This window comes from Chinchilla lanigera, unplaced genomic scaffold (genome assembly GCF_000276665.1).
Source record: "Chinchilla lanigera isolate Chin_1 unplaced genomic scaffold, ChiLan1.0 scaffold00104, whole genome shotgun sequence".
Classification (NCBI taxonomy): Eukaryota; Metazoa; Chordata; class Mammalia; order Rodentia; family Chinchillidae; genus Chinchilla; species Chinchilla lanigera.
In genome coordinates this window covers 6,306,903-6,333,960 of record NW_004955505.1, presented here as the reverse complement: position 1 = coordinate 6,333,960, position 27,058 = coordinate 6,306,903, and the positions used below count along the sequence as shown (strand labels likewise).

At 36.0% G+C, this 27,058-nt stretch overlaps 1 protein-coding gene across 15 annotated transcripts in view; it reads left to right on the top strand.

The window, feature by feature from the left end:
- Positions 1 to 27,058, top strand: part of Ccdc91 (coiled-coil domain containing 91) — a 343,525-nt gene that overhangs the window by 279,231 nt on the left and 37,236 nt on the right. For 12 of the 15 annotated variants that reach the window (XM_013505942.1, XM_005407144.2, XM_013505949.1 and 9 more), the window contains 2 exons: positions 3,087 to 3,200; positions 24,515 to 24,622. In XM_013505942.1, coding sequence (XP_013361396.1) covers positions 3,087 to 3,200; positions 24,515 to 24,622 — 222 coding nt within the window. The remainder of the gene's footprint in view (positions 1 to 3,086; positions 3,201 to 24,514; positions 24,623 to 27,058) is intronic. The other 3 variants (XM_013505948.1, XM_005407149.2, XM_005407151.2) reach the window with 1 other exon arrangement.

The following is a 27,058-nucleotide window of genomic DNA, read 5'->3' as shown; positions in this document are numbered from 1 at the left end:
TCACAGATCTCAATATTAAACGAGAAACACTAAATCTATTGGAAGAGAAAGTAGGTCAAAACCTTGAAGACATAGGGGTAGGTAGAGAGTTCATGAACAAAAACCAAACTGCAGGTGAAACACTTGAAAGAATCAACAATTGGGATCTCATCCTACTGAAAAGTTTCTGCACATCTAAGGAAATCATCATCAGAGTAAAAAGAAAATCCACAAACTTGGAAAAAATTCTAGCTGACTGTCGCTCGGACTAAGGACTTCTATCTAGAACACGTAAAGAATTTAAAAAATATCAGCTCCCCCCAAATTCAAAGACCCAATCCAAAAATGGGCAACTGAGATGAATACACACTTCTCTGATAAGCAAATACAAATGGTAGATAAATACATGAGAAAATGTTCAACATCATGAGTCATTCAAGAAATGCAAATTAAAACAACTGAGATTCCACCTTACCCCAGTAAGAATGGCTAGCATTAAAAAATCAACCAATAACAAATGCTGGCGTGGCTGTGGAGAAGTAGGAACCCTTCTCCAATGCTGGTGGGAAGGCAGACTGGTGAAACCACTATGGAAATCACTTTGGAGATCCCTCAGAAAAGTAGGTCTAGAGGTCCCATTCAACCCAGCTATTCCCCTTCTGGGTATTTTCCCAGAAGGTCTAAAAACATCATATAAGAGTGATATATGTGCACCTGTGTTCACAGCAGCACAATTTGTAATTGCTAAATTGTGGAAGCAACCCAAATGTCCATCCACCAAGGATTGGATAAGAAAATTGTGGTACTTTTATATAATGGAATATTACTCAGCTATAAAGAAAGATAAAATGAAGGCTTTTATAGGTAAATGGTACTTTTATAGGTATAGGTAAAAGGCTTTTATAGGTAAACAACTAGAGACCATACTCATAAGTGAAATAAATCAGACCTGCATGTGCAAGCACCGCATTGTCTCACTATTGTAAAACCTGAAAGAGTTAATACTAACTTGGAGGTATGATAGACATTGTGAAATGAAAGGAAAACAGTCAAGAGTAAAGGGCAACTGGGATGTGGGGAAAGAGAAGGAGAAATTTTGTGTGTATGTATATGCGGAATAGTTAACATAGCTGATCTTCTGTCTTCTGTTTCTTTAATGAAAGAAACTTGTTAATGAGTCCTTGATTGATCAGTAATGCATGTCTCTATTTCTTTTCCTGAGAAACCACTTTGAAAATATCAATATGTAATACAACAGGCATTGTTAATTTCTTACCACTTTGTTTGTAACTCTGTATTGTTTGTACTGTTCTTTTGCTCTTTTGTAAAAGGTTGTCTGTCAAAAATAAAAATAAAAATAAAAAAATTTTTAAAAATGCAGAGTAAGATGCTGGTCTGCCCCAAATAATCAAAGATTTTTAAAGCTGATGAAAACTAAATGTAATCAAGGATGCTAGGAAATTAGCCATTTGCATAGGATCCTCATGGGAAGAAATTTGTACAGAATGTCAAAAGCTATAAGAGAGTTCATATTCTTTTGGCCAAGATTATTTCACTTTCTTAATCAATCCCAAATACATATCCAGCATGTGCCACAAAGATACATATAGGGATGTTCATTGCTTCATTTAAAACAACCAAAATGGCTATGAATATTGACAAATTATTATAGAACTTTATAGTGGGATAGAAATCATTATAAAATAATATAAAATGTCTTCAAAGTATTCAAAGTAGATCAAGAGAAAAATACTAGGTTTAAAAAATCAATATGAAGGGAAAGAAGGGGAAATTATGTTAAGTATGTATGTACAGATAGCTAACATAGTTGTACTACTGTCTCCTATTGCTCTACAGAAAGGAGCAGTTAATGATTACTTGTTTGATCAATCTTGTATGTCTCTTTTCTTGAGAAACCACTTTGAAGATATCAATAAGTAATACAACCATTGTTAATTTCCTACAGCTTTGTCTGTAACTCTGTTTTGTTTGTATTGTTCTTATGCTATTTTGTAAATGGAGATCTGTTAATATGTTTTCCTTTTATTTCTTAAAATAAGAAAAATTACACTTTAGGTCATATCATCTTTATATACAAGTATCTATATATGTGTATGTGGTTTGTGCTCATATCTTTAATACTTTGCAAATTTCTACAGTAAATTTCAGAATAGAAAGACATTAATTTTTCTGGCACATATATACATGTCCAAAATGAGTAACCGCAAACATACCACAAAGAAAAAAGTTCTCAAGAATCAAAAATGAATGGAGCATAGTGGCGCATACCTATAATCCCAGCTTTGGGAATGCTGATGCAGGAGGATTGCTGCAAGTTCAAGGCCAGCCTGGGCTACATAGTGAGACCTTGTCTTTCGAAAAATAAAACAAACTCAAAAATGAAAAATATTCTGAGACACTTAAGACATTTCCTAATGCATTTTCTTGTTGTCTGCTAGAGAAAGGATGGTAATTATGTAAATAAATGGCAGTGAAAGAGTTTTGTTTTTGATACTCATTTCAATCCATGAGACACTATTTTAGCAGAAATTGCTACTCTTGAGATGTGCTGCATTTCTTTTCCTGAAATTTATTCTGAATCTCTTAGGTACATGATTTACAATTTAAAGAATGGGGAGTACCTCTGTGCTCCCTGGGTCTCTTACTTAAAACACTAGCATGTGGGGTGGAATTTTACCTTTTATTCACAGTGCCCATCTCACCATCTTTCCCTAGCAAGAGGACCAAGTAACAGTAAATCTTACCTATCAGACCACACTTGCTTATTGTATGATGGCAAAATTAAATGTGAATAAATAGCTAGAGCATTAAGGTATTCTTGGAAGAACAAACACAAGCAGGAAATACTATGTGAATAGTGCAAAGTCCAGGAGGGAATCAATCATGTGAACATGAGGTGAAAGGCTAGTGGGGAAGCCATTGGAGTCAGTCAGGCATTCCCTGCAGTAAATGGCTTATTCCACTTCTTTTCCCTTCCACCCAGTTTGGGAAAGAGAGTTCTATGAAATCTCTAACAGATTCCAAAAGATTTTAAAAGTTCATATCCTGTTTGCATACCTCTCTTGTCTTCCTCTTCTCACCAACAGGAAACTGTTAAGGCAGCGATAGTAGAAGAGCAGAGGCGAAGTGCAAAGGCTGTGGAGGAGGCAGTGAGAAGAACGCGAGATGAGCTGATCGAGTATGTAAAAGAACAGAGAAGGGTAAGTGTCTTCTGAAGTTTTAATTTCTGCTTCCATGAACACAAGCAGTGCCTTCCATACAATAATGTGAACTTTAACAGTGTTTAAAATGCCCTTTATCGTGTAAGAATCATCTAAGATTATTTCCCTGAAGTAGTCATATATTTTCTAATTTTTACATTAATTAATGTAAATTCCATCTGTCCCTAGAAAAGCAACAGTGAATAATTTCTTAGTATACTCAGAAGTTTCCAATTTAATATTGCATTCATGAAAATACTAGACAATTCTAGATTTTCAGAGGATTTTCAGAGGATTTTGCTATGTGTTAATTCCTTGTAAGTGTTCTGTGTAAACCCCACTCTGGTTCTAATAGATTTCATTATAGTTAGCAAATTAAGGCTCTTACCTAATTCCATTTCAAAAACATAACTCATATATATGCATAACAAAATTTAGGATGTATTGAAACTTTATAATATAAATATTAATAAGTGAGCCTGAGCAATAGCTGAAAATAACACATTAAACTTCACTTGTCATTTTATAGACACGTCTTTAGTCTTCTTAAATAGTATGCAAGAGTACAACTTGCAAGAGTTCTACACCATTATATATTGTATAATAAAATATGTAATAATACTTTTCACACACTTTAGTATGTTTTATTTATATGCTTAGCATATACTATATTTTATGAACCTTATTATATATGTGTAAATATATAAACCTGTGTCATGTGTTACATAATATAACAAACATAAAACATAGTATATAGGAAGAAATTTGATGAGTACCATGTAAACTTAGTGACAGAGAGTAGAAGCTACAACATGAGATCTACTCTCAAAATTTTATCTGTAACACGTTATTGTTGACTATAGGTGTTTTGCTGTAGAACCAATCTTGAGAGCTTATTTACCTTGCTTTGAAGATGAAACTTGGTGCTTTGGATCACTAATTGCCTGTTTCCCCTTCCTCTGGCTCCTGGTAGCCATCATTTCTCTCTGTGTGGGTTTGACAGTCTTAGTTCTCTCATGTGAGTGGAATTGTGTGGTACACTTCATTCTGTGACTGGCTTATCTCCTTTAGCATAATGCCCTGAAGGGTCATCCATATTGTCACATATGTATAATTTATCCTTTTTCACCCTGAATGGTATTTTATTGTATGTGTATACTTTATTCTTTATCCATTCACCTGCTGATGGACATTAAGATTGTTTGTACATATTTAATAACTTTTAACAGTATACAGCTAGTCCTTATTTAAGTTCTAAATCTGGACAGGAGAAATTATGTAATATAGCAAAATCATTCATAAGATTATTTTTGGCTAATATTTCTTTGATCAACATGAATAAATTTTTAAAATATTCTCTATCAAAGGGCATTATGTCATAAGAAATACTTCATATAAGAGTAAGAAATGGTTTTTTGTTATCTAATCTTCTGTGATGTAAATTAACTGTTGAATTAACAGTGAACTCTGCCATTTAATTTGAGTGTTCTTGTAAATCATATTAAAGGAGTAATATTCATTTGTATCAGTCATATAATCATATTAAAGGAGTATTCATTTGCATCAGTTATCACCTGTAAAGATCTTCATTAAGTAACAGCAATTACAACAAAATCATAACAATATTAGGTTCCATTTGAGCCAAATTTTCACTTCTGGGTACTTGTTTTCTTATGTGTAAACAAAAATTAATACCAATCTTACAGTGTTAACATAAATAGAAGAGCTATAGTAAGGACTGTATGTCCTGTGTACTATATAAATATATTCTGTGATTATCATCTTCACCACATTGTTAAATAATACCTAGAACCACTCTTAGTATTCTTGCTGCTAATTAAAAATGTACTGTTTAATTAGTGTTTGGCAGCTGTGTCCTCTCAAGTTTACAGTATGAATTCTAAAATTTTATTCCACTCCTGTTATTAACTTACAGAAGATTGAAACTGATTTAATCAATATACTTGCAAAAAAGCTATTACTTCCATTTTGAGGATTATGGAGTTTTACTGATACTACATAATGTAGAACATTTTAATACTTGAATGTTTCTCTGTTCTCAAACAGGAAAGCAATTTTTGAAGAGTAAATAAAATATCAAAATGAAAGCACCAGTTACTGAAATCTTTTTATATAACTTTTAAAAATTAAGTTTCTCTATACCCTTCTTTTTTCCAAAAATTTATTTCGGTGCTTCCAGTTAATTTTTATGAAAATCTTGAGACCAGGATAATTTTCACAAAGAAAAGTGCGTCTCAGACCTTATAAAATAATACTTAAAAGAAAGAAATTATTTTAGCAAATTCACATTCTTCTTGTCTGTTTCCAAAAAAACTAAATCAAGACAACTCATCTCTACTTCTTCTGGAAGATGGATTTCTGTTTGCATCAGAGAACACATTTCCAGGACAAAAATTTTCCTGTCCTGTTTCCAACTTTTTTAAAAAAACTAGAGTCAACTTAATATTTTCAACATTAGACACCTCAAAAGCCCTATATTCCTTGGTTCCAGCTGGACCTAACTTCCAGTTTATTCTCCTGGTGAAAATTTCAAATATCTTTGAAGGAAGAAGTTGAATGTTGAGTTAGGTCTTGTCCGTGAATATCTTTTATCTTAAAAAGTCTTTCCTTTGATATCATTATGCCCAAATTCACTGAAAGTTTGAAATGAAAACTTTTTTTCCTCCATCTTTTCCTTTTCAGTTCATTGAACTAAAGTTAAGACTACATTAAAATTATACTGAGAAAACAGTTTTAATTTTAAAGTACATCTCCTAATTTTTATGTGTCAAAACAATAGAGATGTCAGTAAACTTATGTAGCCTTATCCATCTGGTCTGAACATTTTAGAAAAGGCAAAGCGTTACTTTTAAGTAACTAATTGAGTGAATCATAATTTGTACTCAAATTGCATCTGAATTACAATGTTACATAATACTTGTACTGTTAACCCAAGTTATAATCATAACTTAAGATTAATATGTAATAAACATATCCAAATAAGGAGAACATTTTAAACTATCAACCAAAATAGTTATTCAAATTAATGGGTCAATTCCAGTGGTATCGATGGTTATAAGAATTCAACTTGATTTTTTTTTTTTAAACTCTCCAATAAAATCTATGTAAAGACAAGAAAAACCATTGGAAATTTAGTAGGAATTGAAAACCTAATGTTTTTCAGCTTAGCACTTAAAATTTTCCATAGAATTTGGTAGAAACTTTCTATTTCTAATGGATTTAGTCATCTTTATTATATTTATATAATACAAACGGAAAAACAAACAGGAAAACCTTGAAGTATTAAAACACAAATATGTCTAAAAATCAGCTATGTTCCTACAAGGACAGTGATTTGCCATGGGACATGCTGTATGTTACTAAAATTTAAATTTTGGTTTCAAACTCTCTTAACATCACTAGAAATTTTAGATCAAAGAATACAAAGGATAGCTCGTTGGCCAAATCCAGCCTATTGCCTATGTGTATAAAAAAGTTGTATTGGAACACTCAGCCTTTTCTATTCATTCTGGTATTGTCCTCTGGCTCATTTCTTGATCCAATAGCAGTTTAGTAGCTGGGAGAGACCATTTAGCCATATAACTAAGAAAGATTATCAACCCCTATTTTTGATCATTGAAATAGTCTTGGAAAAATTTCTTGCTCTTGGCCATTTTTTGTTTTTTTGGTTTTTTTTTTTTTTTTGAGACACAGTCTCACTATGTAGTTCAGGCTGACCTTGAAGTCAGCAATCCTCCTGCCTCAGCTTCCTGAGTGCTGGGATTACAAGTAAATGCCACCACATCCAGCAAAAATTTTAAATTTTTTGAAATGTTTTATTAAGAGTCAGTGAAACTAGGCAATTCGAATGCTTTATGTTCTCTCTTTTCATATAAATTGTCAGTTGGAAAATTGTATCAAATATGTTATTAATGCCATGCACTTTATTTTGTATGGAGATTGCAGAAAAACAAGATGGGAAGGAATATATCCATGACAGTTCCTTAAGGAGGAAGAATTTGTTGTCTATGTAGACCTATTGCCCTTGCATTAGAACAAAGAGTCCCAGGCCATCTGTTTTAGTACTTTTCTCTCACTGAGACAGAATGCCCTGACATTCCACCCATGGCCCCCCAAGCACTCATGCACATCCCCTTATCCAAAAGGCATTTAGTCCATCTCCAGGAGTTGGCTGTAGGGGTCAAGTGCCTGGATTGAGGAGTACTCTGAATCCAATTCTGAGGAACAAATTCTCTAGACTGCCACCATTCTGAAACATGGTGCTCTAGGGCTTTCTTTTCAAAGCAAAGTCTTTCACTTTTGCAATTTTAAGGCTGCAAAGGGTAGAGTCCTGCTGCTTCTGATGATGCCCTCAGGCCATCTTTCTAGTTTCCTGTTCCTTCTTAGCAATTAGGATCTTCTCTCTTCTATCTTTGCAGTCCACAGCTTTTCCTGGAGCTTCCTTTCTGGACAAACTCAAAATGTTTTAAATCATTCTGCTGGTTTCTTTGCTCATGATTCTCAAAATAGATCTGTCTAAAAAGTGCCCAACTGTAGCCATGCCATTGCTTCAACGGTCGACTGCCTTGAAAATTTTTTTGCCAGATTAATTAGTCCACCACCCTTAATCTCAGTCTCAGGCAAAATCTCAGGACCGGAGCAAAATGTAGGCAGACTTTCTGCAAAGCCATAACACACATCATCTGGAGTCCAACAGCCAATGTAGTCCTTCCCAGCAGAAATCTCCCAAGCGTGGTCTTTATTACCGGGATTTCTATCAGCCTTCTGGTCCTCTGAACTCTGACCAGAATCTCCCATACAGAACACCCTAAGGCATTCCAGCTCTCCTTTTTCAGCCAGTGTCTCCAAGTCATTCCAAACTCTTGCAACAAGCCAGTCCCAAAGGCTCCTGAACACATGGTCAGGTGTAGTCACAGGAACAACCCACTTCTGTCCTACCAAATGTCTTAGTTACTTTTCTCTCCTTGCTGAAACAAAATACCCATCACCCAAAGTTAAAAGGGGAGAGGTTTTTTTTAGCTCAATTTGTAGAGGTTTCAATCCATAATCAGGTGGCCCTAAGGCAGGATTGCAAGGCAAAGGGGCAGTAGTTCATGGCCACAAAAGACAGCAAAAGCAACAAGAGTGACAAAACTCTTTCTGTCCCTTATATTGTATGCAGGCCACCCCCCTAGGGCAGATGTAGCACTTATAGCCTTAATCTCAGCATTGGAACATGAACCAGTCACAAACTAGATTCACCCACCTCTGAAAAGCTCACCTCCCATGACTGCATGAAGCTTTGAGGGGATATCTAGACACATATCATAACACCATCCCATAATTTCAGCTTGTTACACAGGAGCTTACTACTATGGGGATGTGAGTAACATTCAACAAGCAGCAACTGCTCATAGCCAAGCAGATTCCTTTAAAAAAAAAATCTTGTTTAAATGTAATAAAAGATTATTTTTTCTTCCTAAGAGCCAGAATTATCACCTCTATTTTCTAAGTTGCCTCCAGGAAAATAACCTTCACTTTGGAGCATTCTTTTAATTTAGACTTTTAGAGAGGAGTAAGGAGAAATTTTGACTTCAAAGATTTTGTGGTCAAGGCATTGTCACAGTCTCCTATTACAAAAGGACTTTTTCAGTCCAATTTGCTTCGATATGCTTGGATGCTTGTTTGCATGACACAAAATGAACTTTCTCTAGTTCCTGATAGGTAGCACAGTAACTTGAAGTACAGTTTCTACACAAGATATTTAATCTTTCAGGGCTCCTTATTTCTCATTTTAAGTAATCTGAAAGTTTAACTAGCTGATCTCTAATGCGTTATACGGTTATAAAATTCTTTTAAGACTAAGTATAACATTTTTCTTGATAACTGATAAACCTCTTGATGAGTTTTTAATTCTTGGTATAAGTTAGTTGTATCACAAAGGTGGAAAATGACAGCCTGACTCTGAAATTTAGCTACTATAAATTCTGCTGCCATAAACAGGAACATGCATGTGTCCTGGAATGTTTATAAACATTCTTCATGAAGGTCCATTTGGAGGCAATGGAGATAAAAAAAGATTTGCTTTTAGTTGATTATGTTGACTTACCATTAAAACACACAAGTTAAGTTAAAATGTTCATTAATGCCTAGAATATATCTACAAGGGATTGTATGAGAACTAAAGGGAATAGGCTAAATAAAGGTTTTAGTTTTAAGCACTTGTTAATGAGCTAGATAAGACATAAAGGTATTAGTGTCTACAACAGTAGAGTGATACTAGTTTTAAAATGACAAACTCTTACCTATATGTCGCTAGTAACATGTAAATGTGTAGTGACTTGTAATTTCATAATTGAGCTTTATAGAAGCCTATTTTTAAGATGTCTTCAGACTTTGACCACCTAATGATCACGATAATTTTCATGATAATTAGAAAAACACCAGGTCTGTTTATAATTAAAATCAATATCTTAAACCCTAAAAGGAATGAAATAATATTTAAAAGGAGCTAAATGAATAATCTTTGCTAAGATATGTAAAAGTTTATATTGAAAAATATACTTTAAAATGGTGTACAAATTGCATGTAATACTGAATTTTCAGCAGGTTTTTATGTGAGGTGCACATATGTACTGTTCACATCTTTGTGTTTACCTGGGAGGTCTTACATATTAAAAAGATCCAAAATAGATGGAGCCTATAAAAGCAGAAAAGTATACTGGAAATCTTATTGGTGAAACCAATAATTCCCAGAATATTGTATGAAAGATAATGTGCAAATTAATGCCATTAATCAATACTTTTTTAAAGATAAAAGAACGGAAACACATTGACAGACAAACAGACATAAGCAAAACAGCACCCAAAACAGTAGAGGCAATACAGAATTTCAGACAAGGTGATAGGAAATTAATAACGGTTATTGTATTACATATTGTTATCTTCAAATTGGTTACACAGTTCAACAAATAAAGGCATGTAAGATTGATCAAACATAGCCATTCTTTCTGGGGTGGGATGGAATCTCAGTGTTGTTTTAATTTGCATTTTTCTAATGACTGATGATGGTGAACATTTTCTCCTGTATTTATTTACCATTTGTATTTCCTTATCTGAGACATGTATATTCATCTCAGATGCCCATTTTTGGACTGGATCTGTAAATTGTGAGGGGCTGATTTTTTTTAGTTCTTCATCTGTTCTAGATAGAAGTCTTTTTTCTGAAGGAAAGTCAGCTAAAGTTTTTTGCTAATTTCTAAGTTTTCTTTTTACTCTGCTGGTGATTTCTTTAGATGTGATCCCAGTTGTTCATTCATTTCCTGTTTGGTTTTTGTTCATGAACTCTCTGCCTAAACCTATATCTTCAAGATTTTTACCTACTTTTTCTTCCAGTAGATTTAGTGTTTCTGTTTTAATATTGAGATCTTTGATCCATTTTGACTTGAGTTTGGTGCATGGTAATAGACATGGGTCTAGTTTCAGTCTTTGGCATGTGGTGAGCCAGTCTTTCCAGCATCATTTATTAAATAGGCTATCTTTCTACCAGTGAACTTGTTTGGCCCCTTTGTCAAAAATAAGTGGGTGGAGTGTGTTTGTGGTTGTGGCTGCATCTTCCAGTCTGTTCCACTGATCCTCAGGTCTTTTTTTTTTTTTGCCAATACCATGTTGATTTTATCACAGTGGCCTTATAGCATAATTTCAAGTCAGGGATTTTGATGCCACCTGACTTTTCTTTGTTGTCCAGGATTGCTTTTGCTATTCTGGGTCTCTTCTGGTTCCAGATGAATTTTAGGAATGTTTTCTGTAGATCTGTGAGGTATACTAGTGATATTTTAATTGGGATTGCATTGAATCTGTACAGCAGTTTTGGTAGTATGGCCATTTTCACAATGTTGGTTCTTCCAATCCATGAGCAAGGAATATCTTTCCATTTTCTGAAATCTTCAGTCTCTTCTTTCAGAGTACTGTAGTTTTCACTGTAAAGATCTTTTACTTCTTTTGTTAGATTGATTCCTAAGTATTTCAATTTTTTGGATGTCATTGTGAAAGGTATGGTTTCCTTCATTTCTTTCTTTGTGTGTTTGTTGTTTGTATATAGGAATGCTATTGACTTTTGAGTGTTGACTTTGTATCCAGCTATGCTACTGAATTTGCTGATTAATTCTAGGAGTCTTTTGGTGGAGTTTTAGGGATCTTCCATGTAGAGTATCATATCATCTACAAATGATAATTTCACTTCTTCCTTTACTATCTTTATTCCTTTTATGTCTCTCTCTTGTCTAATTGCTCTGGCTAATTTTTCCAAAACTATGTTGAATAGGAGTGGTGACAGTGAGCATCCTTGTCTTATTCCTGGTGTTGAAGTCAGAGCTTTCAGTTTTTGTCCATTTAGTGTGATGTTGGTTGTTGGTTTGTCATAGATGGCTTTGATCAGATTGAGGTAAAGACCATGTATTCCTATTTTCTGTAGGGTTTTTATCATGAATGAGTGTTAGACTTTGTCAAAAGCTTTTTCTGCATCTATTGAGATGATCATATGGTTTTTCACTTTGGCTGTGTTGATATGGTGTATTACATTAATTGATTTGTGTGTATTGAACCATCCCTGCATCCTTGGGATGAATCCCATTTGGTCATGGTGTATAATCTTCTTGATGATTTGCTACATTCTGTTTGCTAATATTTTATTAAGTATCTTCGTATCTGTGTTCACTAGCAAGATTAGCCCGTAGTCCTCTTTATTGGTTGAGTCTTTCTCTGGTTTTGGTATCAGTATAATACTTACCTCCAGAAGTGAGTTAGCGAGAATAGCTTCCTTTTCAATTTCATTGAAGAGGTTGAGAAGAACTGGCATTAAATCTACTCTGCATTTCTTGTAGATGTCACATGTGAATCCATCAGGATCTGGGCTTTCCTTTGTTGGTAGGTTTTTAATCACATTTTTAATTTTAATAATTGATATTGGGTTATTCAGGATTTTATTTCTTCTAGATTCAACTTTGGTAATTCATGCTTATCTAGGAATCTGTCCATTTCTTTTATGTTTTCCATCCTATGGGAGTAAAGATTTTCAAAGTATGTCTTGATGATCTTCTGAATTTCTATAGGATCTGTAGTGATTTCACCCTCTTCATTCCTTATTGCATGAATTTGAGTTTTACCTTTTTTGATAAGGTTGGCTAGGGATTTATCAGTTCTATTTATTCTTTCAAAGAACCAACTCTTTGATTCATTAATTCTTTGTAATGTTTTCGTTGTCTCAGTTGCATTAATTTCTGCCCTGATCTTTATAATTTTCTCCCTTCTTTGGGCTTTGGGCTTGACTTGTTCTTCTTTTTCTAAAAGTTTGAGTTGCAGACCAGTGATATAGCTCAGTGGCATGAGCACCTGCCTGGCAAGCACAAGGTCCTGAGTTCAATTCCCGCTACCAAAAAAAGAAAAAAAAAAATTGAGTTGCAGCATTATACTATTTATTTGTTCTGTTGTTGTTCAGCACTAGAAACTTCCCTCTGAGGAGTGCTTTCAGTGCATCCCACAGATTCTGGTAAGTTGTATTTATATTTTCATTTGTTTGTACATACTGTTTAATTTGTACTTTAATTTCATCTGTGACCCATTGGTTGTTCAGGAAGCTGTTATTTTATTTCCATGTGTTTATGGATTATTTGTGAGTCCTTTTTCATTAATTTCCAATTTCATTGCACTATGGTCAGATAGCATGCATGGGATAATTTCAGTTCCTTTCCATTTACTTAAGCATATTCTATGGGCTGGTATGTGGTATGTTTTAGAGAACATCCTATGTGCAGCTGAGAAGAATGTGTATTCTGATGTTGTGGGGTGGAACACTCTGTAAATGTCTATTAAGTCCATTTTGTTAACAAGTACTTTTCTGTTCAGTTTCTTTGCTGAATTTTTGTTCAGTTGACCTATAACTTTGTGTCAGTGGGATGTTAAGGTCTCCCATTACAATAGTGTTATTAGTTATTTGGTCTTTCATATCTATTAAGGTTTATCTTATATAGTTGGGTGCTTTCATATTGGGTGCATACATATTTATGATTGTTATCTCTTGCTCTTGAAGTTTTCCCCTAACAAGTATGTAGTCTTCTTTATCTCTTTTGATTGTTCTTGGTTTGAAGTTCACATTGTCTGCAATCAGAATAGCTATCCCTGCTTTTTTCTGGGTTCCTGTCACATGGAGAATTGTTTTCCAACCTTTGACTTTCAGTCCGTGAATTTCCTTTTGAGTTAAATGTGTTTCTTGTATACAGCATATTGTTGGATTTTATTTCTTGATCCACTCTGCCAGTCTGCTTCTTTTGATTGGTGAATTTAGGCCATTTACATTAATGGTTATAGCTGTTAAGTGTTGGCTCTGTCTTTTTCATGTTACTTACTTGCTGTTGGTTTCCTGCCTTTACTCTCCATTCAATTGCTTTCTCTGCTAGGTCATTCCCTTTCTATTGTTGTTCTTGAAATTGTGGCCACTTTAATATCTTTCTAAATATTTTTGAGTACTCTTTGTAGGGTTGATTTGGTGCTCATGAAGTTCTTCAGTTGTTCTTTGTTGTGCAAGTATTTTATTTCTCCATTAAATTTAAAGGATAGTTTTGTAGGATACAACAGTCTGGGTTAGGAGTTGTTTTGTTTTAGGACCTGGAATACTTCACTTGAAGCTCTTCTTGATTTGATGGTTTGTGTTGAGAAATCTGCTGTGATTCTGATGGGTTTTCTTTTATAGGTGATCTGTTTCTTTTCTCTAACAGCTTTTAATAGTCTATCCTTTCGCTGGATTTCTGGGATCTTGATTATTGTATGTCTGGGTGTAGTTTTATTTTGGTTGTGGCTTGTTGGATTTCTATATGCCTCACTTACTGTATGGAAGTTTTTTTTCTATACTTAGGAAAGTTTCTGCTGTTACTTTTGGGTAAGGCCGAAAAAATAAATTATATAAAAAATGTTCTTTTTATGTCATTAGTGTTGACTCCTGCTGTTTCATTGATGCCTATCAGTCTTACATTGTTTCTGTTTGCATTGTCTTGCAGCTGTTAAATTGTTATTTCCTGGTTCCTTGTAATTTTTAAGTGATGTTTCCTTTTACGATCCTTAGCTGCAGTGCTGTCTTCCAGATCTAAAAGTTATCTTCAGCTTCAGTCAAGCAGCTTTGCCAGCTTTCAATGAAAGTTTTGATTTCCTGGATGTATGTATGAATCTTTTTCATGCATTCTAGTTCTTTCTTATATTGTTCATTTAATGTTTCCATTATTTTTCTATGCTTGTCTATTTTTTAATATGTGTCCTCTTCAGATGTGCTGAGCAATTCTTTCATTGTTGTTGTCATTTCATTTTTTACTTGAGAGATTATTTCTGTTCTGATTTCTTCTATGGCCATATGGAGTTGTTTCTTTTCTTCATTTGCAATTGTTTCAGAGGTTTCATGTATTTGACTTCTGAGTTCTCCTATGTTGATGTCTCCTGGAGTTGTTCTGATTAGGGTGGAGTTCTGAGATTGTATTTTGGTCCCTCATCTTGTCATTTTGGATGTCAGATGTGAAGTGCTTGGCCTCACCCTTCCAGAGCAGCTTACTGGAAGGTCTCTAGGGCTCCTAGATTTCCTGGTTGTTAGGCTTGCCCCATGATGGCAGCAGGAGGTGTGCTATCAGGTCTGGGATCCCCAGCCAGTTGGTGGAATGCATTGCTCAGATGCAAGCCCCAATGGCAATGGAGTGTTGGCCTTTGGGACCAGGGTCCCCAGGTGATTGACTGAGGATGCCCGGTCCTCAGGCTAACCCACAATGTTGACAGAACACACAGTGCCAGATTGGGGTCCTCAGGCAGCTAATAGGGTGTACCTGTTTCTTCAGAGCCTCAGGCACAGCCCACAATATCAGCAGGACTTGGAGCACCTGTCTGAGTTCCCTAGACAGATGACCGAGGGTGCTTGGCACCTCAGGCATGGCTCACATTGTCCATGGGGCACAGGATGCAGGTTCCAGTTCCCCATGCGACTGACTGATGGCACCTGGGAGTCACACATGACCCACAATGACCGCAAAGTACAGGGCACCAGTCCAAGTTCCCCAAGAAGCTGGCTGATTTCGACCCAGACTGCACGTGATCCACAATAACCATGGGGCACAGGGCACCAGTCTGAGTTCCCCCACCAGCTGGCTAGTGGCATCCTGTACTCAGGCAGTACTCATAATGTCTGTGTCAGTCCAAGTTGCCCAAGTGGCTGCCTTAATCAATCTTGAAGAGTACTGAAAAGAGCCCACCATCTTCTTGTATGATGTACAGTGTAGGACTAAGTTACAATCTTTTCTGTCTTTTTTACAGAAAAAAATGTCAACTCTCAACTTATTTGGCCTGTGAAATGCAGATAGTATTGTAGAGTTGTTTTGAAACCTGAGACAGTTTACAAATATACTCATATGTAAAGTACCCACTGTAGAACCTTGAACAGACTTGGCACTCAATATATACAAGTAGTTATTTTATTTTTTATCTGAGTAAAACATTTTATTTAAACAATGTAATTTTTCATGTAAACTGGAGTATTTCTGGTTTTTTTTTAATATTGAGATCATATTGTTACTTTCTGCTATGTTGCTGAATTTTTGTATTAAGCAACTTTTTCTTTAGTTGATCAAGCTTAGATCTTTCAAACTGTTCTGCAAAGTTATATCACTAGGTGTTCATTCTAAAAACTCTGACTTTGCACAAATTTGTCAACATCATTTCCTGGATATGGAAGGTAAAACTGGGTGTGCAGTTTTGTAGTTAAAGCACCATAAGAAAAGAGTATATTGGTGATGGGCAGGCTGCCTTTTTTCTGGATGAGTCCTTTTGTGTATCCCTGGGCACCTCATCCCCTCCTGCTGTCATAGCTGGTGAGGTTGCAGGTTTAGGTATACAGTATACTGTTTCTGTTGCTCTCAACTTCACTGTGGGGAGTACTGTGACACAGCTATGAAACCAAAAGCAGGCAAAGCCACTAGATATGACATAGAGGAGAGAACACTGGATGAAGAACAGGAAAACTCAGCCTTACCCATACTGTTCATTAGCTGTAATCTTGGAAAAGTCAACTTTTTGCAGGGCTGGAGGGTACTAGGGATGGAACCCTAGGCTACACATTGAGCTCCAGCTCAGCCCATTTTTAATTTTGAGACAGTGTTCTCACTAAGTCATTAAATTACTCAAGCTGGGCTTAAACTTACATTCTCCTCAGAGTTTTGGGACTTAGAGTTGTGCATCACTAGGTCTGACTATAAAAGTTAACATTTCTACCAGTTTTGAATTTTTGGTTTGTAAAATCAGAACAATAAGCATGCAGGTGAACATAAAATTCAAATAATAGATATGAAAATATGATAAATCTTACTCACTAAACAAATATATATTACTATGAACAATAGGACAAAAACTACTATGGTTATTTTATTTCTCCTCATATCCTGAGCACAGTACTCAAACTATAAAGATATTCAGTATTTCTTTATAGAATGAGAACATGTTTACACCAACGCATTCTTCTCAGCACCTGGCCTAAGGTGGACTAGGGAAGGATGCACACTGATGTATGCTGTAGAAATATATATGTAGACTAAGGTGCTGGCACTTCCTTCTCCATTTCTTCTGGCAAGTTTCATGCTTTGGCTGATATAGCATGTGAAGTGATTGGGACCCTTAGTAAATAGCTTATGAATAATGAAGGTCCTTTCACTGTGTATGTGTATGTTTGTACATGTGTGTCTGTACCCTTTTTTTTAGCTTTTAAGGGTAGTTAAAGAATAAGTCCATATACTAAAATCAATCAATCTTTGCATCTCCATTGCCCCCAATGATCTCAGCTTCATGAGATCATGAAGCAAGACATTCTAGAACTGCAACCAAATTGTATATGAAAAATCTAGAAAATAGATGGCACTGGTAGTTTGCTTCATAAACTTTAAACTTTACTTCTTTCTGTCTTCTATGCATGCAATTACTCTGCAAACAGAAAGAACTAAGTATCATAAAGTGACCTTCTGAAATTCTTCTGTCAGTTCTTGTCATCATAATACATTTGACCTTTATTCAAGCACTACCAAGTGTTATGGTGTCTATTATTGATTCAAGCCATATTTTACCTTACATAATTACTTAAGAAATATACTTTTAACACCCCCCAAAAAGAACTTTAAGCCTCTTAAGGACTTTTCTATGTGTAAGCTAGTGGCAAACTCTTCTAAAACATTACTTCCTATAGAAATTAAGGAAAAAAAAACAGCCCAATATGTTAGAGTCTCTATTTTTGTCCTTTAAAAGTTTATCCAAATATAGAAGTCATTATTTCAAAGAAGGTTTTATTTTGTTACAGCAAGTTAAGAAAACTGAGTCATGGTTCCCACATACTCCAGAAACCACCCATTTTATTAAATTTTGAAGTTAACTCAGCTTGGAGAATATTTTTAAAATAACACATCATTCTATTTCAGTAGCATGGAGCTAAACAGTATAACTGTAGTATTCACTATAACCTGACACTTCTAAATTCTGGGCTTTTTGGTATATTTTAGCACTATATATGTTTTATTCAAATTGAATTCTTCAACAGAAGGTAGTCAACAGAAGCTGACAGTGGAGCTTACCGATTAAGAGTGTATTTGGAGGCATACGGATAGGCAGAGTGTTCATGAACAAAAACCAAACTGCATGGGAAATAATTCAAAGAATCAATAACTGGGATCTCATCTTATTAAAAAGCTTTTGCACATCAAAAGAAATCACCAACAGAGTGAAAAGAAAACCCACAGAATGGGAAAAACTTTTCACCAACTGTCCCTCAGACAAAAAGGAGGACATCTATCTAGAACATACAAAAAGTTGAAAAAAATCAGACCCAGAAATTCAAAGACCAAATCCAAAACTGGCCATCTGAGATGAATATACACTTCTCAGATAAAGAAATACAAATGGCAAATAAATACATGAAAAAATGTTCAGCGTCATTGGTCATCCAAGAAATGCAAATTAAAACAACACTGAGATTCCATCTCACACCTGAAAGAATGGCTATCATCAGGAAATCAACCAATAACAAATGCTGGCAGGGTTATGGGGATAAAGGAACCCTTCTCCACTATTGGTGGGAGTGTAGACTGGTACAACCACTGTGGAAATAGAAAACTAGGATTACCTGTCCCATTTAACTGAGCTATTCACCTTGTGGATCTTTTCCCAGAAGAATTAAATCATCATACCACAGCGATATATGTGTGCCTGTGTTTATAGTAGCACAATTTGTAGTAGCTAGATCTTGGTAACAACTCAAATGCCCATCAACCAAGGAATGGATAAAAAGATGTATATTTATACAAATACTATTCAGCTTTAAAAAAAAAAAAAAAGAAGAAGAAACTCCAGGCTTTTATAGGTAAATGGATGCAATTAGAGACCATACTCATAAGTGAAATACATCAGACTCACTTGTGTAAACATTGTATTGTCTCCCTAGTGTAAGAAATTAAAAAATAAGTAAGATCCAAAATACACAGTAGATATTGTGAAGAGGAAAGAAAATGCTCAAAGAGAAAGAACAACTGGGATGGGGGAAGAAAAATATACACATATATACACAAGATAGCTAAGATAATTATACTACTAATTTCTATTCATTCATTGAAAAGAATGGTTTGTGCTTATGTTGTTTGATCAGCTTTACATGCCTGTATGTTGTAAGCTAAGCATCTACTTTAAAGATGACAATACACAGTATAATAACCATTGTTAATTTCCTATTATCTTGTTTTGAAATTGTGTATCATTGTTTTTATTGTTTGTTATTGTTCTTTCTCTTTAAAATACCAAAAAAGAGTATATTTAGGTAGGAGAAAAGGAATTTTAGTCTCAGCTTCCAGAAGCAAAGCTCAGAATGCTGGTAGAGGACCAGCCCTTGCTCCAGCTGCTCTCCCTTCTACTGGAGAAAATTGTGGTTCTACTCCTCATTTATACCACTGTCCATCACAAACCCCATCTCACAACCTCTGCTGTCCCCAGAAGCTGAAGTCTGTGCCAGTACCTCAGCAACAGACTGTGTCCCTCCTTGGAGTTCCCTCTTTAAACTGCTCATTTCTTACCAAAACCTCTTGGGGTCACATGCCTTTTGTACACTAGACAAAAAAGAACCTAAAACAACAGTTTTATGGATTTCACCTTATGGAGTCCAAATGTTATGTGCATGGAATATTCCCTGGCATGCCAGGGGTTTTCAAAACATGCCCAAACAAGAAAATCTACAGGGCCATAGACTTTTTGGATGTCCAGTGTCATTATACAGCCTTTGCTAATATTTAAACCGAACTCTCTCCTTTCAAGCTTACGTATAAAATAATATCAACCAAAATAATAACAAACTACTCCATTTAACTCATAAAAATGCAAATGTACTCACTGTGCCCACACAGTGGCTGATCAGAAATCTCTTAGACAGTCAGCTACAGGATAAGTACTGTTGACCATGAGAGGTTTAATTATTCATTTCCTACTCTTAGGACCCTGTGCATCTCGTTATATGTATGTCACTATCACTTGATATGGTTTGCTACTGAGAATGCTAAACTTAATATTTTGGTGAATCAACTAACTTGTGTTCATTTTGAGCGAATCAAGTAGTATTTGTTGTTTTACAGTCAGCCCTTCAATAGCACTTAGTAGTGAGCTAAGTGCTGCTTTTCAAAGATACAAGAGTATCCTGCTTCATAACTTTGTTACTATCCTGCTTCATAACTTTGTTACAAAGCCTTGGAGAACTTTACTAGCATTTCTCCACAAGAACTTTGCACATGTTCTATGTGGCATCCCAATGACCTCCTGATAGTTCTAACTTTACCTTGAATCTAGTAGTTATTGATTGGGACCAGGTAGATGCTCTGTAGCCTGGATTAACAAGGAAGCCTCCTCTTTGCTCTGGGACCCATTTACAACTAGAGGCTTCTAGATCACTTAGGTGAGTCAGAGAGGCCTCCCAGAGTTAATACATAATGGTCTTCAAAGAGGCCCACTTGGCACTGGCCACTTTCTAAGCAGTAGGAGAGACAAGGTGAAGTAAATTCTGTTTAATTCTACACAGTATATTCTGGTGTGCTGAAGATTATTGTTCACTGAGGGACTTCACTGAGGTACAGCTCTTATATTTTCATGTCATGTGTCTTGCTTTGTTGGATTCATCAGTATACTTTATCAGAGAATCCTGAATACTTCCTACTTTCCAGATCCTAGAAACATGTCATCCATGTAGTTGTCCTAATGGTGGTGACATAGTAATAGACTTCATGAAATGTGTTGTGGTATTAGCCAGTTTATGTAACCCAAACAGAAATGGCTTAGTGTTCTACCTATGTAAGTAGCTGTAACTGGTATTCTTTGTCTATGGTGATAGAGGGAAGAAAGCATTTGCCAGAATAACTTGGTGCTAGAAGTTCTAGTACTACAAAGAACCTGCATCTGTAATCACACCTACAGTTGAAGTCACTGGTTGATTAAGCCTCTTGCAATTCACTGTCCTTCTCCAATGTTAGCCATATGCTCTGGAAGTAAACTGTTTATCTAGAACTCTGTTGAGACTGACATGAGGCAGACTCAAGCTAAAACTCCATCCATCATTCATTTTTGTAAGCACCCTTCTGACCAGCAGTCCACAGTGGTATTCTGTACTCCTAGTTTAGGGTTAGTTCCAGAGCGGTTACAAAATAACACCTTTTCTCCAGTGCATGCACTTTGACAAGGCAGCCAGGCAGAAGGTTTGCAATTAATCTCTGGGGCATTATTGCAGTAGACATCTTCAAGGATGTGAAATGTCCACTTTACTCAAAAGGCCTGGTCTGTAAATTAACTCAGGCCTAGAAATTGGGGAATACATTACAGTTTTTGGTACAGCAGCTGGTTAGGCTTGTGTTCATTAAACTGGAGCATTTTATAATTAAATTGGACTAGTTTGGATATCTGTTTTATCTGTATATATTGTCTGATAAGTATCAAAAACCATTGTTCCCTGTAAGTCAGAGAATTTTGATTACAAACCCATCCTGTTAAGCAGTAACTCTTACTGTTAATGCTTCTACTTGAATTCTGCCATTTAGGCTTCCCACTGTCCACACTGAAGCAGTATAATTCACTAACCCTCCTGATCTACAGAAGACAGATACTGTTATTCACAGATACAGACTTTCAAGAAATAGTGGTTAGTGCATAACTTGTGGCTGTGATTGTTGCTTTCAGTTGAGAGTTTAATAATGTAAGAACTTCATTGTCTTTTTAAAGCTGTGCTGTGAAATTAGAAGCATTTAAACTTGTCTTTGAATTTTTTATGTTGTTCATACTGTTCCATGTCAGTAGTCACTGATCTCCCAAATTCTAGCTTTCAGTGATCCCTTTGTTTCAAGTGGCTATAGTTGATAATGGGTTACTTTGCTACTGCAGGCTATGTGTTTGCCAGATTCTACTTTTTGTTTCTTCTTCAGAATACCACTATGATTTTTAGTCAGCAGCCCTTACAGAACCAAATAATTAATCATACATTAGTTTACCTAATATAATTAACTAATCATAGATTTTTTTTTTGAGGTTATATTGCCCTTGGCCACTTGTAGTACCAATTTATATATCAGCCGCAGTTCTTCTTGGAAGTAACAAAAGCAGCCTCCAGGTGAGCAAGCAGCAGAAAAATGTATTAAAAAGGATATTTAGTGGCTGATCAAAGATCAGAGGTCTGGAAAACCAGGCTGAAGGTCAAAGTTCCATAAACAGTACCCAAAACTATACACACAATTGGCTTAATAGTAAGTACCTGTTGCTGTAACAGTCACATCAAGCACCAGGAGAAACTCTTCCTTAATTTAGTCATTCTTGTCCCAACACTGGAGTGCTTTTATTACCATCCTCATGTTGCATGCATTGACACATCTAACTGCTCACTGTGAAGCAGTGTCTTACACAGATGACTCTGGTTGGTGGAACCATTGGAGTGGAGGGTTAAGTAACAGATGTTGCTAATGGATATTACCTAGAGGAGTCATACTTCATGAAGCTAAAAATTCATCAAGCTTGAAAAGATACAGAAAATCAGAACACATAAATGGCCACTACATACTTTGGGAATTTATTCCAAGCTTCTATGGTTATTGCAGAAATTTTTCCAGTTTTTAGTTTCTTGGTTAATTATAAAACTGATCCTTCAAAGTCAAGGTAGGTGGGTTTTGTTCTTACTGAAGCTGTGCTTTACCTGTGGCCAGGGTCATAGACATCGTAGTGAAAGTTTGCCATTTGGCCGTCACAGTATCACTCTTTTTGAAATAATCTGAACATTTCTATATCCAGTGCCTAGCAACGTAACATTCTTCACAGGGACAGGGAACATTTGGATAAAGTTTTGTTCCATATACTTACACTAAAAATAGATAATTTTGGAAAGCATGTCTGTGTAGTTATTTTCTAAGTTTTATGGTTATACTTGTGTTAACACCCTTCCCCTATAACTCAGGGATATTTTGTATTCATTAGCTGGGACAGTTATTTTCATACAAAGATGACAACAGAGTTACTGTAATAAAAAGATCTTGATTAACTTGTTTCCCTGTTGGGTTCACCTCCACTAAAGTCTGGTGTCCCTTTCCTTGGCATCGTATCTGGTCTCTGCATTTAAATCTCGTGCCCATCAGTAGGGTTGTTTCCTCTACTTTCCTCCTCAGTTTCTTTCTACCAAGCCTGTTATTTGTGCCCTGTACTATTCTTTCAACTGTAAGTGTAAAACTAAGGAAAGCATGAGAAACTAGGCAGCAAGGACCAGATTGTAAGATGAGTCACATGCATTAAAGTCTGAAAAAGGAGACAATTGTGTCTTTAGTTATGTACTAAGTGGAAGGCGTTCTGGTGTCCATTTCACTGGCCCTAATCACTTGAATCTATTTGTCATTTAGTGTACATTGAGATAGACTTGTGAGACAGTCCCACTGTTTTTATCCCCATGGTTTTTACGAGTTTGTATATATATAATGTATTAATACCTTGTGCTAAGAACAGATTGATCATAGCTGCATTGCCATGTAATGAGAGTTTTAATGTCTTTTCTGCTTCTTACTCATCTGTAAATATTTTGGCATTTAAGGTGAACTCATTGCCTTATACATTAGAGTGCTTATTCACTTACAATGTAGTGTGACCATAATGTACTCAATACTTTGCTCTTTGCTCTTGTCCTCTGCATTTATCCCATTTTTGTGGGTCACATTTTCCTTTTTAGATGTATCATGTGTTGAAAATGAAAATGTCTTGTCTCTGAAGTGGAGCTTAGCCACTGGACTAAACAAACATGTTCTCCTGCTCTTAATTGGCTTACTGGTTACTTGAAAATCCTGTCAGCATACATACACACACAAGTTTTACATCCACCTTGTTTTCATTAAATGCTTTCTTAGTAAAAATCCCTTCCTCTTGTTTCTGCATTCAGAATGCAATCTGGTTTACTCACTTCTTCTATATCTACTATTCCTGCACTGGAAGTTAAGAGATGAGTGAAAATAATAGCACACACATTCAGGAATCAAAGCCCTTGAATTTAGTGAAAGAAATTAAACCACCTAAACAGAGTTTCTGAAACTCAGAAGGCAATTGTGATGGACTACCTCAAGATACATTCTTCTCCTGTCACTGGCAAAGTGTGTGTGCGAGAGATCCCCCAGCACAAGCTCTGTGAGCTTCCAGTTACCTGCTGACATCTCCAAGGCAGGTCCTGTGGCTGAACCCATGGACAAGGAGTTGAGAAGCGCATTCTATATGCCATACAACTGAGTCAAAGGTTAGCACTGGTGGAATAGGAAAGTCACTTCCTCCATGAGGTATGGAGAAAGAATGAATATTAACCAAAAAATAATTTAGTCTATTACACTGTGAAATCTAGTTTAGCTATCTTTTACCTTAGCAACTTTACTTTCTCATATTAAATACACTGTTGTATTTTCTTCTTAGCACATATCAGCATCAGAACTTATGTCAATAGCTTTTATCATAGTATTCATTCAGAGAATAGTATTAAACACTTAATAGTGCAAGGCAGTACCTTACTAAAGACATACCGATAATGAAAACAAAATTCTTAATTGTCTTTCCCAACTTAAATATAACTCTGAGATAGGAACACATCTGTTTTAGTCAGTATTTTCTCGGTATTTAGAGTAATTTTATTTAATGAAAGATGAAATTCTATTAAATATTAGTTTAAAGGCCCATTTGCTCAGATTTTATTCTTAGTAGGCAACCTTCTCTTTTAGATTTTTGAAACAAAGTGTCACTATGGAGTCCAGACTGATCTTGAACTTTGTGGGATCCTCCTGCCTCAGCCTCCCAGGTGCTGGGAGACAACACCCAGTCTTTCTACAGTGAGTCTTGTGAACTTGACACTCTGTAAATCTTCTCTGGAAAGAAAGTTCAAATAGTGATATTTTGATGTCTGTGCTTGCACAATTGAAAACCAGCCTTTGAATGTAAGCCCACTATTATGGTCAGTGTTTACAAGTGCTTGCAGGGCTGGGGCAACGCTGCTCAAAAGACTGCACGTGCTCTGTATCAGATTTAATGCAGGACACAGAAATGTACAAGGTTAGCTTACAGTATCTTGTCAGAGTCATATGTAGAAAAGTACAAAAATTGGTCCTCACAGTGGAGATCCAGCAAATCCAGTCAAAAGCTTGCAGGGTCCTCTACAAATCCTCATCAGGAGGCCAAAAGATCTCTGACGGGAGATGGAGGAGTCCACTGAGGGCGTGTGGTTGTGCTAGAGGCCAGAGTCTGCACCGGCAGGAAGGAAGGCCAGTGCTGGAAGATGAAGAATCTGTTCTGAAAGCAGGAGACGACGCTCAAAGCCGTCAGCCGCAAGAGCCTGTTCAGGAACTCCTCCGAAGGGAACAGCCAAAGCTCTTCCTAGGGTAATCAGCTGAAATCCTTGCCTCCCATTCTCCTTTTATACAGTTTCAACGACAGTACCTCGCAAAGTGGGTCTTCCATGCCCAGAACCATGCTGACTCAGTTCAGCTGGGTGTTCCCACTCAGGTTGACAATTAATCAATTAATCACCACACCCACCAAAGTAAAACTAGTCTAGCTAGTCTCTGAAGAAATAAACACCACTGGTGAAGTTACACCCTCATTTCTCTTCTAAACACAGTTATTGTATAGTGAAGATACAAAATATGAAGTTCTTAAGATAGTAGAACTTTATTTGGAATATATAATGTTCTTTGTCTCTGGAGGGTTCTGGTCACTTCAGATATATTATCTTCTTTGCTGCAAGCATTCAACCAAAAATAATTTGATGGTAAGGTGTTAGTCCTTTTCATTGGGTTCATGCATAGTAACCGTACAGGGCTCTGGTGAGCTGCTAAATTAATAGATACCACTACTAAAGTTTAGTCTACTAAAAAGCCATGCTGCTCATTTGGCATTTTAGATTGGTGTCAAGAACTTTGTCTCAGAGTATTTACTATGCAAAGCCAAGCAAAAATTGAACAAAAGATTCTCAGAATACATTTGTTCCATAGAAGTTTAAACTGTGTAATCAATAGTCAGCACGGAAATGTTCCTAGCCCCCATGTCTGGAGCAGTGGTTACTTTATTTGTATATTTAGCATTTTCGTGTCTGATGGTAAATGGTTTGGCAGTTGAAACAGGTCTTCATAATTTTCATGTATACAGTGGGTTCTTAATTTTTTATGTATTAAGCTATGAAAAATATCAGATATTCTTAATGTCTTTATTCAGATCTACCGCCAGTATGTTAAGACCATAGTACTACTTAACTACAGTGGCTCCTGCACTGGCAACAATAAACATGGTGATGTAACACTGTTGCAAAACACAAAGAAAGCTTTTATGCGGTTTGACACAGACTTTTTCCTAGTATTTTTATTGCTGACAGGATGTAGATTTTTCTGTTGTATAAATTTTACTTATTCCATTCATTCATTAATAAGTATTTATGCAATATATGCACTCTACTATAAATAATACATGGAACCTAAAAACTCATTGAAGGCTTATGGTCAAATAAGGATAAAAAAGCAAGTAGGAAATTGCCACAGACTGCAAAAAGTGGGCAGGGTACAGTAGGACCACAGGAAATGAGAAATAGCGAACCCTTAGAAGATCAGAGAACCTCCCCAGCATATAATGTCTAAGATGAAATGTCAAAAACAACTCCTGTCTGTGCACTGTCTTCCCTAGCAGCACGTGTGCGTATGTACACACACACATGCACACATGCACATGCAGTCTTCAAAATACATTCTGAATGTGACCATCTCTGTCCCTGTCACCTCTGTCCTAGCCACTCTGCACGACACTGTCATCATCTGCTTACACTTCTGCAAGCACCTCATGACTGGCATCCTTACTTCCACCTCTGTACCCCAAAGTCTGTTCTCAACAAAGTGGGCAGAGTCTCTTTTTGAAGCCTGAGCAGATCATGTCAGTTCCCTGCTGAAAACCTCCAAGTGGCTCCATCCTGTCAAAAGAGTCAGTGCACTGGCCTGCTGGGCCGTCCATGAACTGCCTCCTGCTTCTGCTCTCACTGCTGAATACACCAGCTAGAACAGAGTACCAGCAGCAGACTCAGAGGTGTTTAAGGTCATGTAACACTCAAATTGGGTCTTTCAAAGTTTCACTAAATCTTTGAAATTGAAAAATGAACATAATGATTTAACAAGCACAAGTATAGTACATATTTTTTTAAAATAGATTTGACCTATTTCAGCTATGACAATTTGTTAAAACCAAGCATTAAACTGTATAGAGGACCAAACTTTAGAATTACTGTAATA